Source organism: Notothenia rossii (assembly GCF_949606895.1).
Source record: "Notothenia rossii genome assembly, chromosome: 8".
NCBI lineage: Eukaryota > Metazoa > Chordata > Actinopteri > Perciformes > Nototheniidae > Notothenia > Notothenia rossii.
In genome coordinates, this window is record NC_136906.1 from 70779027 (window position 1) to 70791739 (window position 12713).

A 12713-nucleotide genomic window follows, 5' to 3' on the forward strand; every position below is an offset into this window, starting at 1 on the left:
CATATTTCTCCTTCAGTGTGGATACCTGTGGAACCACCAGAACGGTGAGTGTGAAATCACATTTAAATATCAAAGGGGAATTTTGTCAAATGTTAATGTATTTTTGTTAAATAGTTCTTTGACAACTACATGATGTATGAAAATGAGATCCGCCTGTCTTACAACAACACCAAAGGAGCAGGCAACACATCACCAGTTGATCCTGATTACAGGTAAAATATTTGATTCTGTATAATTGGAGATGAACACCTTCAATGTATGCGTTTATATATTTTATTTTTCCCCTAAGAGGCAAACCATTTCCTGCTTCTATGTGGTCAATAAGACTCAGGCTGTTGCCTTCAGCGCTAAACCAAGAACCTTTGAGCCCGCTGCAGAGATCGGCGCCGGGCAGCTGATGGTGCAGATTAGGCTAGCCCAAGGCATGGTGGAATTTTACAACGTCTTGTTCATGCATACAAAACACTGTAAATGTCCAGGCCTCCTTTCTCTAACGGGACTCTTCTCCTGCAGATCCATGCTACGAGCTCTTCTATCAAGCAGAGGATTATCCAGTGGTGAAATATCTGCGGCAGCCTCTGTATTTTGAGGTGGAGCTGATGCATTCTACCGACCCGCACTTGGAACTCATTGCTGAGAACTGTTGGGCAACCCTTTATGAAGATAGGACATCTCTGCCAAGCTGGGACATCATTGTGGACAGGTAATGTTGTGCAAAACTAACTACTACATGTTCTCGACTGAGACCTTTGGCCAGAAGTGAGTTGTGTAAACACTGTCTTAATGATTCACTAAAAAGCATTCTAATTTCATTTAATGGCAGCTTTATTTTAACTTTCAAATTCCTTCACTAGCTGTGAGAATCACGATGACGGCTATGCCACAGTTTTCCATCCCGTTGTGAGTGACTCCAGAGTTTTAGTCCCGTCCCACATCAAGCGCTTCTCTGTAAAGATGTTCACTTTCACTAAAGATGACGAGGTTCTGAAAGACCAGGTAAGACTTGTAAATCCAAATCAGGAGTCTTTTGGCCACTGCTGCATGTAGCCCTGTGTAATAAATCATCCTGTCTGTCCACAGATCTATGTCCACTGTGATGCAGTGATTTGTGACACAAGCAGCCAGCCAGATGGTTCCTGCAGAGGCCAGTGTGTGCATCCTCCAGGTCAGAGCTACTCAAGACCTGCAGGTGTAAAAAGGGGTAAGTGATTGACTACATTTGATCAGACTCAATCTGGATGTGCATCTGGTAATCTTTACTTGTTTTGCAGAGCGAAGAAGCACCGACTCAACACGCCGAAAGCAGATCTCCTCTGGGGCAATTATTCTGTCTAACCTCTGAATATTTTCTGAAGTATTTACATTGTGTCGTTTGCACCTTATGTATATGTGTTCATTGTTTGGCTCCAGGACCAGGGGAACACAATTTTATCTATGAATGTACTGCCTTTTAAATTGATGGATGACGATAACGACTCGCGCATTTTGAAAAATAAACGAATACAAAAAATAAAAGCCACATTTATTCATAGTCTCTTTTATCAATGTGTTGCATCTTCTGTGGTCAACTGTAAAAGCAGGTTTTGTGTCAACCAGTACCCTCATAACTCCAACAAAATGCAGAGAATCATCAACATATGTAGAAAATACATCTTGTATAATAAACAAAATGATAAGTTGTGTTGGGCGCTAAATGAAATACATTCTGAAGTTATTATTTCCCCATTGATAAGCCCCGCCTACTGGAGACGCACTAAAATGTGATGTTTGACTGTCCTCACTTCCGCCTTTAGGAAACACAACAAACCTTAACATTCACAGCCAATGGAGCAAGACAACCCTCAAATACTTGGAAATGCTCACTCTAAGTTTAAAAACCAGAACTTCAAATGTGCAGAATAACTGTATACAAAGTGTATCTCTTCCTGCTTACAGTCCAGTACAGTTGTTTGTTCAATCTTTGGCGATGTATAGCAAGTCTGTAGGCTACTAGTGTTACAGCTTATTCTGCTATCCGTCAAATTCTGTGACCCCGGTTAAATCTAACATCCATCGTGTTTCTCTCACTTTGTCATTACATTACATGTATTGTTTGAGACTTTCTTTAACACTGTCATAGGAATGTGAAGCCTGTGGTGATTGTTTATCATAATTCACTCATGGAACTACAGGTTGGGGGTATTGGTCCGCACGTACACGTTTACTGTACCTACTGTGTTCTCTTCTTCCCTTCTCTTCCCGGACTTCAAGCCGGCAACATGTACTTTTCTGCTGCTCAAAGCCAGCTTTGCACCTTCGATGCACCGCCTCCGACTCCCTTCTCTCTGCACTACACTGGTGACCTTGACATAAGTCTCGCAGAAGTTTCCAAGACTGGACCGAAAATGGCTAGAAACGCCGTTTTTATCAAACTGCCGGGGATTTTTGGAGATGTCCGTGGGTGCCTCGTGCACACGGTCTGAGGCTCGGTGCGTCCTCTGCAGAATGGCCGGGGACGTCGCTCGCCATTCCCACATCTATCCGGCACTTGGAGACAGCAAGCCTTCCGACCACATGGAGACGATACGCGACCTGCTAGGTACGAAAGAACCCGACTTCTTGTTTACAGGACTGTTTCTTCCAGACATGCGGCTGCATGTCCAGACAGTGCTTGCTAACACGGCTAGTGTTGAGCCCCGCGCTTTAGCCGAAGGAGCTGACCGGTTCTTCCTGGCCGCCCTGCGTTTTACCCCTGAGGTGCTGGCCCCGACACGCAGCGGCACCTTCCCTGGTAGAGGCACGCCGCCTAGCAGAGACTCCGGGGCTGACAACATCGAATAACGGCTACCGACTTGCGGCTAACGGCCGTCTAACAACAACGGCTGACAATAACGGCTAATGGCTAACGACGACAGCTAATGGCTAACAACGACAACTAACGGCTAGCAGATAACGATGACTGAGAGCTAGCGGATAACGGCTGACATTGTCAATCTGTTAACTCTTTTTGGTGGTGCCGGAGAGGAGGTTCGCCCAAGTCGTGTGGATCCTCTCGCAATTTCGCCCACTTGTTTTTTGATCCTGGACAGGACAACCTTTGAGCTTTTCCTTAGTGCCTGAGATGAGGTTCGATCATGTCTGGTCGGCCTCACGTGGACCCTCTCGCTTTTTCACTACCTCGAAGGCGGTTTCGGACATCGCTCACATTTTCATCGGCCCATGGGTGGCGTGCTTCGGGACCCTGTCTGGTCTCTTCCTTCGCCTCGGCAACAGCTTCGGCCCACGCCTTCACCGAACTACAGGTTGGGGGTATTGGTCCGCACGTACACACATGTTGACTGTACCTCCTGTGTACCTACTGTGTTCCCTCCTTTCTCTTCTTCCCTTCTCTTCCCAGACTTCAAGCCGGCAACATGTGCTTTTCTACTGCCCTTTCTGGTGGATTTTAGTCCCTCTTTTTTTTATAAGAATATAAAACAAATCTTTCAACAAATGGCTTCCATATAATGTGAGCTATTGACCCCAAATCAATGCAGCATTGTACAACATAACTAGACGAGATGGATACACACCTCTTTGTAGAATTCAATTGCCTTTTATATGAATATTGTCATTGTTGGGGAATAATTGACCAACCTTGAGCAGCCGTTATCTCCCATAAGGAGGGGCTGCCCTATCATATTGTTGATTTTGCCAGTTTATGACGGGGCAACTCTCTGTCAGAGATAGTTATTGCTGTGGGACACCTGGAGCACATTCTTCTCTGGGTGTTGATGACCCCAAGCCATAAGCGACAACAAATGTGATTCAGTGTCCTCAGCTGTTTATTGTTTCATTTCATTGTTTATTTGGCAGGGACAATGCACAGTAATGAACACTTAAAACATTCAAATGTGTCAAGCGTAACATTGCCAGATTTAGATTTGAGCTAATTTCCATCCGCAGTCCCTCACATAAAACATTTAAGAAAATTATATTTTACAAACAAAGCTAAAACAAAATACATGATATGCAAAAAGTTCAAAAGAGCAAGAGCAGCATACACAAGTATTTACCACATGGCAGTACAATATAGCAGCTACGACATATAAAGTGCAAGAGAAGATACCCCTGTATTAAAGTGCATTTAACGGTGACTGCACGTCTGTTTATTTCTCAACCATTCTTTTAGTTGACCTTTAAAGCTATTGAGAGTGGGACAATCCCGTATCTCAGTTGGGAGGCTATTCCAGAATGAGCTGCCTTTAAAGGAGAGGACATTTTGTCCAAAAGTGGTCCGTCTATGGTGGACTTCACAGTCTCCTCTGGTTTCTGACCTATGCAGCGTCCATTGTGTTTTTTGTGGATGAATTCCCCTAAGGGAATGTAAACATTTATAAAAAAAACATAGACTTTTAAAAGACTTTAAATCGTCAAAACTCAAGAAATTGTGTATTTCAAGGATGGTACAGTGGTGGTATGAATTTGGCTTTCTGTCAAACACCTTGATAGCTCTCTTGTACAGCTGTTCTATTGGTTTCAGGTTTGTGGCACAAGCAAACGACCAGTTTGTAAAACAGTTTTCAATGTGGGATGGAATCATACAGTGGAGGTATGACTTTGCAGCATTGACAGTTAAGAAAAGTCTGATTTGTTTCAAATTGAATTTAACGGTATTGGATAATTTCTTGATATGTTTCTTAAAAGTCAAGTTTGAGTCCAGTATGACTCCAAGATACTTGAAGTGGGGGACTAGTTCCAATTCTGCTCCGTTTAAAAACACATTGGATCCTTCGATTTTGACTGGTCGTTTACTGAACATCATGCATACTGTTTTTTTGCATTTAACTGTAAGCAAATGTTGTTCAGCCAGTGTTGAACCTTGTCCAATGCATTTGAGAGAAAGGATGTAATTTTTTCAGTATTTTTCCCCTGTACAAAGATGACCGCATCATCGGCATCAGTGACGTGCGGTGAGCTTCATGGCTGGTGAGGCACTGACTCTTTCAGAATCAGATTTACAAATATTATATTTTTACCTTAATGAAAATATTCGGTTATTTTCCAAAGCTTTTTTAGTCTGATGCTTCGATTCATTTTAAACAGACCGTTCAACAAAAGGATACCCAAAATCCAAATATTGGATTGTTCTTTCTTAGTAATATCCCATTTTCATTACAATTGTGGTCTTACCTTGACCTGAAGATTAAGTCCATGCTCTCCTTCTGGACAACAATCTCTATTAGTTTTTTGTAAAAGTCCTCCTTATCTTCCTGTAGTTTCAAAAGTCTAGTTTGTTGTTTGTGTCTATCCGTCTCTGCGTAGAATAACAGTAGCAACAAGAACCTGTGGGCTCACGTGCGCCCCCTTCAGTGCGGCAGAGGTTATGGCTGCCTCTCCTGCTGCTTTTTTCATTGCCGTTATATGATGAGACCAGCGAGACTAAATATCATATCTACGTTAAATAAGTTATTTAGAGACTATGGATGGCGAGGATAAATGTAATAAAGGGATCTACAAACATTACATTGGTTACTTACAGTGAGATGGTAACAGGCATGCGCTTAGTTCCCGCTTTCCAGACAGTTTCTGTGGTGTGACACATTCTGAGGTGAGGCAGAGCCCATCTGTGCCTCACCTCACCCCACAGTAACTGGCTTGAGCGCGCTAAATTAGTGCCCGTGCTCCAGCAAGTTACTGTGGGCTTACGAGAGGCAGAGCTCGTCCCTGCCTCACTTCTCATCGCTACCTGTAGTTGTAGCGGAGCTCGGCAAATTGGCTGATTTTGACTTTAAAAAGCGATTGGAATTGTTAAGGGAAATGTTTACATACTGTATGTCCTCAGTTACTGTATGTATAGAGAGATTGTGTCTATTCTGTACTATAGGGATGTAATACTGTTATTGTACCACTGTGAGGCACTGTAGTATTACGTGCTACGTAATGACCAGGCTTGCGTCATGTAAATGAGGGTGTGTTCACCTGATGCACGTGTCCACTGTCTATCCTTTGTTCTCTTCTAAGTTAGCTCGGATGAGCGAAGGAATCACCTGTGAAGCAGAGGAATAAAACATGCTCAAGGGCTAAACAGTTCATTGTCTCCGTCTCCATTATTTATCTCCGAATGCAGCGTAAGAAGAAGCTTCCATCCTAAACCTCAACAGGTTATGGGCCCAGGAGTCATTCGGGGAGAAGTTTGAAGATTTATCACCGTCAGAAAGTCACGGCGAACAGCGTGCTAACGGGATAGCAAGATAAGCTAACATGGATCATCGAGGGACAAGCAGGTTGCCTCGACTGATGTTCGACGGAGATTAAACTAAGTATGAACTGTGGGAGACAAAAGTGTTAGGACACCTTCACCTATTAGGGTTAAAGAACACGATTCTAAGAGAACCAGATAGTGAAGCCGAGATAGCGGCAGACGGCAAGAAAAATGCAGACGCGTATGCTGAGCTAATACAACTTTTAGACGAAAAAAGCCTCTCGCTAATTATGAGAGATGCGCCCGACAATGCAAGAGAAGCCTTAAAGATATTAAGGGGATATTATGCCGGAAGGGGAAAACCCCGGATAATAAACTTGTATACCATGTTGACATCGCTTCAGAAGACGAACAGCGAAAGTGTCACAGACTATATCATACGGGCAGAAACCACCATCCCTGCGCTACGGAACGCAGGTGAAACGTTAGGCGACGGCCTATTGATAGCCATGGTTTTAAAAGGACTGCCTGAGATGTTTAGGCCATTTGCAATACACGTGGCACATAATGATGACAATATAACGTTTCCAGAGTTCAGGACAAAGCTAAGGAGTTTTGAAGACACAGAGAAATTAAGCACGACAGAGTCGAGTGATAACGTGATGAAGACTCAAGCGAGAACCGGACGGCGGCCCGCCAAGCAAGGTGCATATGACAGGAACAGTGACAATGCCGATATTGTGTGTTTTAAGTGCGGCACAAAAGGCCACCGAGCGAGAGTGTGTCGGCAGAAGACATGGTGTAGTCAATGCAAAAGTGACACACACAAAGACGCCACGTGCAGGCGTAAAGACAGACAAGATGGCGCGAGAAAAGTCTCAGAAGAAAATGGCGGCGGCGGCGACGCAGATTACGTCTTCAGGATCAAAGACGGAGAAAACAGGGTCCAGCGGCAGCCAGCACGCAGCATCCAGGAGAAGGGCCTGATGGTCGACACAGGAGCCATCTCACACATCATCACGGACATCACCAAGTTCAAAAACTTCGATGACACGTTCAAGCCAGAGACACACTGCGTGGAGCTGGCAGACGGTACCCGGTGCAACGGCGTCGCTCAATGCAAGGGAGAGGCAGAGGTTTGTCTTGTCGACAGCGGAGGACGGCGACATACCACTACTCTGAGAAAGGCGTTGTTTATACCGTCATATCCCCAGGACATCTTCTCTGTGAAGGCAGCGACCGCCAGCGGAGCCACGGTCGTTTTCAAGCAGGGAAAAGACGCTTTGATACACAAAGACGGTACCAGGTTTGACATTCATGTGTACAACAGGTTGTATTATTTGCACACTGAAGGTAAGAATAATGAAAAATGCAATGCTTGCCATGATGTACAGACATGGCATGAAATACTAGGCCACTGTAATTATGACGATGTGCTACAAATGCAAAATGTGGTTGAAGGTATGCGGATCAAGGGCAAAACAGATAAACCCGACCAAGAATGTGAGGTGTGTATTCAGGGGAAATTTGCACAAACCAGAAATAAAAACCCTGATAGTAGAGCAAAGGCTCCATTACAAATGGTACACACGGACCTAGCCGGTCCAGTAGCTACAGAGTCAAGAGATGGTTACAAATATGTACAGTCATTCACTGATGACTACTCGGGTGCAACATTTGTATATTTTCTAAAAACTAAAAGTGACACGGTACAGGCAACGGAAAAATTCCTAGCAGATACAGCCCCATACGGGAAAGTGAAGTGTATAAGGTCAGACAACGGCACAGAGTTCACATGCAGGGATTTCCAAACGTTGTTAAGGAAAAATAGGATAAGACATGAGACGTCAGCCCCGTACTCACCCCACCAGAACGGTACAGCTGAGAGAAGCTGGCGTACTCTTTTTGAGATGGTTAAGTGTATGCTAACTGAAAGTCAGCTACCAAAAGAGTTATGGAACTACGCAGTCCAAACAGCAGCCATAGTGCGTAACAGATGTTGCAACAGGCGTACAGGACAAACCCCTTACCAGATGCTGACAGATAAAATGTTGTGGGTTATGACAAGAACAGCCCCGCGTATTTGGTCTATCACCCAGATACTGAGAAAGTACAAAAGCACAGGCTAGTCAAGTTTGTAAACAAGGTAACTGTGGAGAAACAGACACAGACATTTGGGTCAGACCCAAATGATGACAAAGACAGTGTGAGGCAGCCTAGGGCTAGCAGGGTCACACAGGAGATAAATGAGAGCACAGAGAATGCTAAAGAGACTAGTGCACAAAGTGAAAGTCCAGTAACTATGTCTGACGACAGTAGCCAAACACCACCAAGTGGGACAGATGATGAATCTGAGGGTGGGAGATACCCGACTAGAGACAAAAGGAAACCAAGTCACTTAAAGGACTTTGTAACTGAAGACAGTGATAGTGATGTGATTCATACTACCATAGACTACTGCTACAGAGCAGTATGTGGCATTCCACAGACATTTAAGGAGGCTATGACGTCAACTGACTCAAGAGAGTGGGTCAAAGCCATGGAAGACGAAATACAATCATTAAACGACAACTACACATTTACCCTGACAAATCTGCCAAAAGGCAAAAAGACAGTGGGGGGCAAATGGGTTTACTCTATCAAAAGTGATATTGAGGGAATGGACAAGTACAAAGCAAGGCTTGTGGCCAAAGGCTATAGCCAGAGGATGGGGATTGACTATGGAGAGACTTTTTCCCCCGCGGCCAGCTTGACGAGTGTAAGAGTGTTGTTACAGAAAGCAGCACAGGAGGACTTGCTACTGCATCAGATGGATGTAAGAACAGCGTACTTACACGCTCCTATAGATTATGAAATCTATATCGAACAACCAGAGGATTACGAAGAAAGAGGGGAAGGTCTAGTGTGTAAACTAGAAAAATCTCTTTATGGTCTAAAACAATCCATTAGAAATTGGAACAGGATTTTGCTCGATTGTTTAACTGAAGACGATTTTGCACAGAACCCAGCAGACCACTGTGTCTATGCCAAAGAGACCGAAGGTAGAAAGGTGATAATAATCATCTGGGTCGATGATCTGATCATTGCAGCTAGCAATGACAAAATACTGAAGGAAGTGAAAGACTTGCTCTCTGCCAAATTTAAGATGAAAGATTTAGGCAACCTAAAACCTTTTCTGGGTATCGATTTCAAACATTCGGATGGATGTGTAAAGATGTCACAGGAAAAATATGTTAACAAGATACTGGAGAGGTTTAACATGCAAAACTGTAAACCCAGAGAAACACCCTGTGATCAAAAACTTGACTATACAGAAAATGCAGTGAAAATGGATGATGTCAGGATGTACAGAGAGGGGGTAGGCAGCCTTATATACCTGACCACATGTACAAGGCCAGATTTAAGTTTTGTTGTGAGCAAACTATCACAATATTTTGCTGAGCCTACAGAGGAGCAGTGGGTAACTGTGAAACACGTGTTAAGATACCTTCAAGGCACGATAGAGAAAGAGTTGTGTTTCAGAAGAAACGATAGTGAGAAGCTAGGCTTACTAGCCTACGGTGATGCCGACTGGGCATCTGATGTCACCGACAGGCGCAGTACCACAGGATATTGTGTAAGCCTCAGTAAGAACAGCTCTTTAGTCTCATGGAAGAGTAAGAAGCAGCCTACAGTGGCACTTTCCACCTGTGAGGCGGAATACATGGCTCTGGCCTCAACTATACAAGAGTGTATATATCTAGAGCAGTTACTGGAGGGTATCGATGATTACAAATATACACAAACAGTAGTGTATGAGGACAACCAGGGAACAATTGCCCTAGCCAAAAACCCTGTAAGCAGACAGAGGTGTAAGCACGTTGACATAAAGTACCACTTCATAAGATCAACTGTAAAGGATGGGAAAGTAACTCTGGTGTACTGCCCTACTGAAGAGATGGTGGCAGACATAATGATAAAACCTGTAACTAAGCTGAAACTGAAGAAGTTTGCAGGAATCGTTTTAGGAGTTTAAAATGTGAGAGGAGGTCCACATTTTCATTTTGTTTACATTTTTGGAATACAGCAACCTGAGAACAAGTGGGGGTGTTAAGGGAAATGTTTACATACTGTATGTCCTCAGTTATTGTATGTATAGAGAGATTGTGTCTATTCTGTACTATAGGGATGTAATACTGTTATTGTACCACTGTGAGGCACTGTAGTATTACGTGCTACGTAATGACCAGGCTTGCGTCATGTAAATGAGGGTGTGTTCACCTGATGCACATGTACACTGTCTATCTTTTGTTCTGTTCTAAGTTAGCTCGGCTGAGCGAAGGAATCACCTGTGAAGCAGAGGAATAAAACATGCTCAAGGGCTCTGCCTCCCCTGACTGCACTTCGCTGATCGGCATACATTTGTACATTCAAATCAGGACATACATTAGGCAAGTCATTAATGTACAGAGAAAACAGTAATGGTCCAAGAATGGAACCTTGTGGAACCCCAACAGGGTTGACAAGGTAGGGGGATTTGGTACCGTTGACCAAAACACACTGTTTTCTGTTTGATAAGTAAGACTCAACCCACTGTATTGAATCTGCCGAAAAATTTGAAATACGTCAGCTTTGTAAGAAGCACTTGGTGGTCAACAGTGTCAAAAGCCTTCCTGAGATTAAGGAAGACAGCACCTACATATGGGCTCGTGTCCAACATAGATTTAACCTTTTCCACAAAGACACAGTTAGCTGTCTCAGTTGAGTGGTGAGAACGAAAACCAAATTGCATTGAAGAATGTTGATTATTCTCTCTGAACTAGCCAAATACATGGGTCTGGGGTAGATTTCTTCAGAATTGATTGTGGCATCTCAACCGTGTGGTCAGATCGTGGCCCGTGACATTTCTTGTGAATTCTCTGGCCGAAGCTCCAAATAAACCGTCAGTGTTTGCCATCAAAGCTCCAGCTCTCCTCGTGTCTCTCTGAGTCCCGACTCCAATTGCTTCAGAAGTTTCCCCCACAGTCATGACAACTATGTAGTTTCTTTATTGGCTGCAATGTTCATTGGCTTCAATATCATATTTGTCCAGTGTAGGATTAATATCTGGTTTGCTTTGGGTAGGACAATGCTTCACATGATGCCAGAAAGGAAACAAAATAAAATAGAATAGGTCGACTAAAATCCTATAAAAAAGAGGTGTATTAATACAATGCTGCATTGATTTGGAGTCACATGGTCACATTGTGGTACAGTAGATACATAGATTGGTAAAATGATCAATCAAAAAAGCACAGCACTGGCTCAGTGAACTATAGAAACTAAGCTTTCTTTAAATAGCCTTTCCACAAGCTTCCTGTTGGTTGTTTTAGCAGAATACCTTGTGGCAATGAAACTTTCTTGAGAAGTCAACCAGCTCTCTTCTAATATAGATTTATAACATCTGTCATTAACTGTGTTGTGGTGTGATCCCAGCATTGGATGGGTTAATGTGTGTTTGAGTCAGTTGGTATGTTCTTCTTTTAACACCAGATGGAGCTGTGTACAAACTGCTGACTGTTAATGAGCTAGTTTGGCAGTACATTGCATATCATGACATTTTTATCTATGAACATGTTTAATGTCTTTCAGGTGTTTTCGATGACGCCAAGGGTGACTTCCAACAAGTATTGAAGATGAATCCAGATTTTGAAGATGCCAAAGTGAGCCTGAAACAGACACTTCTGGACCAGCAGCACAAGATGGACAGGGGATACTGACAACTCCATAAACTATAGAATATACATTTTTATAAATCCTGAAATCTGTTGGCTTGAAGAAACAATCTCTGAAGCTTTGTCAAATTATTTCCAATAATGTACAGCTATCGTATCAATAATTGGAATTGTATTTGATCTGAACATGACCCTTTGATTAAAGATATCAGAATGAAGATGAGCCTTAAAGCAAACACAAACCACATAAAAAATAACCTACACAAGGAACAGAAACAATGAAAATCAAATTATTGCTGCAAAAACATTCAGTTCGAACCTGGGATGGGTGCAACATTTTGATATGGTTTTTGTTAAGCAGAGCATTGATTATTCCTTCTTCTGCACTGACTCAACACTCTTCCAGTTGGAACATATTGTTATGGCCTGAACATATATCATTGCATAATTGGACAGAGCAGACTAATCGACCCGGGTGAAACGATAAGCTCTGGTTTTACTGTCTGTAATAAATGTTAGTGCATCATCTTGCAAGGAGGTTTGAGAATATATACAAACAATAATCAAATGTTAGATTACAGTCATAATAAAGAGGCTCAAAGGCAAAAATCAACAAATGAACATGTGGTTTTAAGGAAAAGTTTCATTTGTTATTAACTGCGGATTATTTTTGTTGCTTCTTGAAATATAAAAATGTAATATATGTATAATATCAAATACAAATCTACTTTTGCTGAACAATAAATACTTTTTTTACACGACTGAAGAATGTGTGTTTTTCCTTTCCATACATATGTTTTTACAATATGTTCTTAATAAACTAGGCATACATCAGCTCACCCTGTGTGTGTGTGTGT

General features: G+C 42.8%; 2 protein-coding genes across 4 annotated transcripts; both read left to right on the forward strand.

Moving 5' to 3' along the window:
- Window positions 1–451: 451 nt before the first annotated feature.
- On the forward strand, window positions 452–1623 carry LOC307014310 (zona pellucida sperm-binding protein 2-like; the record flags this gene model as incomplete). Its single annotated transcript, XM_079642183.1, has 5 exons — window positions 452–467; window positions 514–703; window positions 855–996; window positions 1081–1201; window positions 1272–1623. 5 exons carry the CDS (start codon window positions 452–454, stop codon window positions 1340–1342), a joined length of 540 nt encoding a protein of 179 aa, XP_079498309.1. The 3' UTR covers window positions 1343–1623.
- Window positions 1624–6003: 4380 nt separating this feature from the next.
- On the forward strand, window positions 6004–12133 carry LOC307016728 (uncharacterized protein). 3 transcript variants are annotated; one of them, XR_013801880.1, is made up of 3 exons: window positions 6004–7516; window positions 10466–10593; window positions 11774–12133. XR_013801880.1 is itself a non-coding variant. In XM_079646001.1 (2 exons), the coding sequence occupies exons 1-2, from the start codon at window positions 6454–6456 to the stop codon at window positions 11899–11901; spliced, it is 1191 nt and encodes a 396-aa protein (XP_079502127.1). In that variant the 5' UTR covers window positions 6004–6453; the 3' UTR covers window positions 11902–12133. The 3 variants fall into 3 exon arrangements, 2 of the variants coding, with proteins under 2 accessions (XP_079502127.1, XP_079502128.1); XM_079646001.1 differs by lacking the exon at window positions 10466–10593; XM_079646002.1 differs by lacking the exon at window positions 11774–12133 and having other exon boundaries at window positions 10466–11549.
- The last annotated feature ends 580 nt before the right edge of the window (window positions 12134–12713 follow it).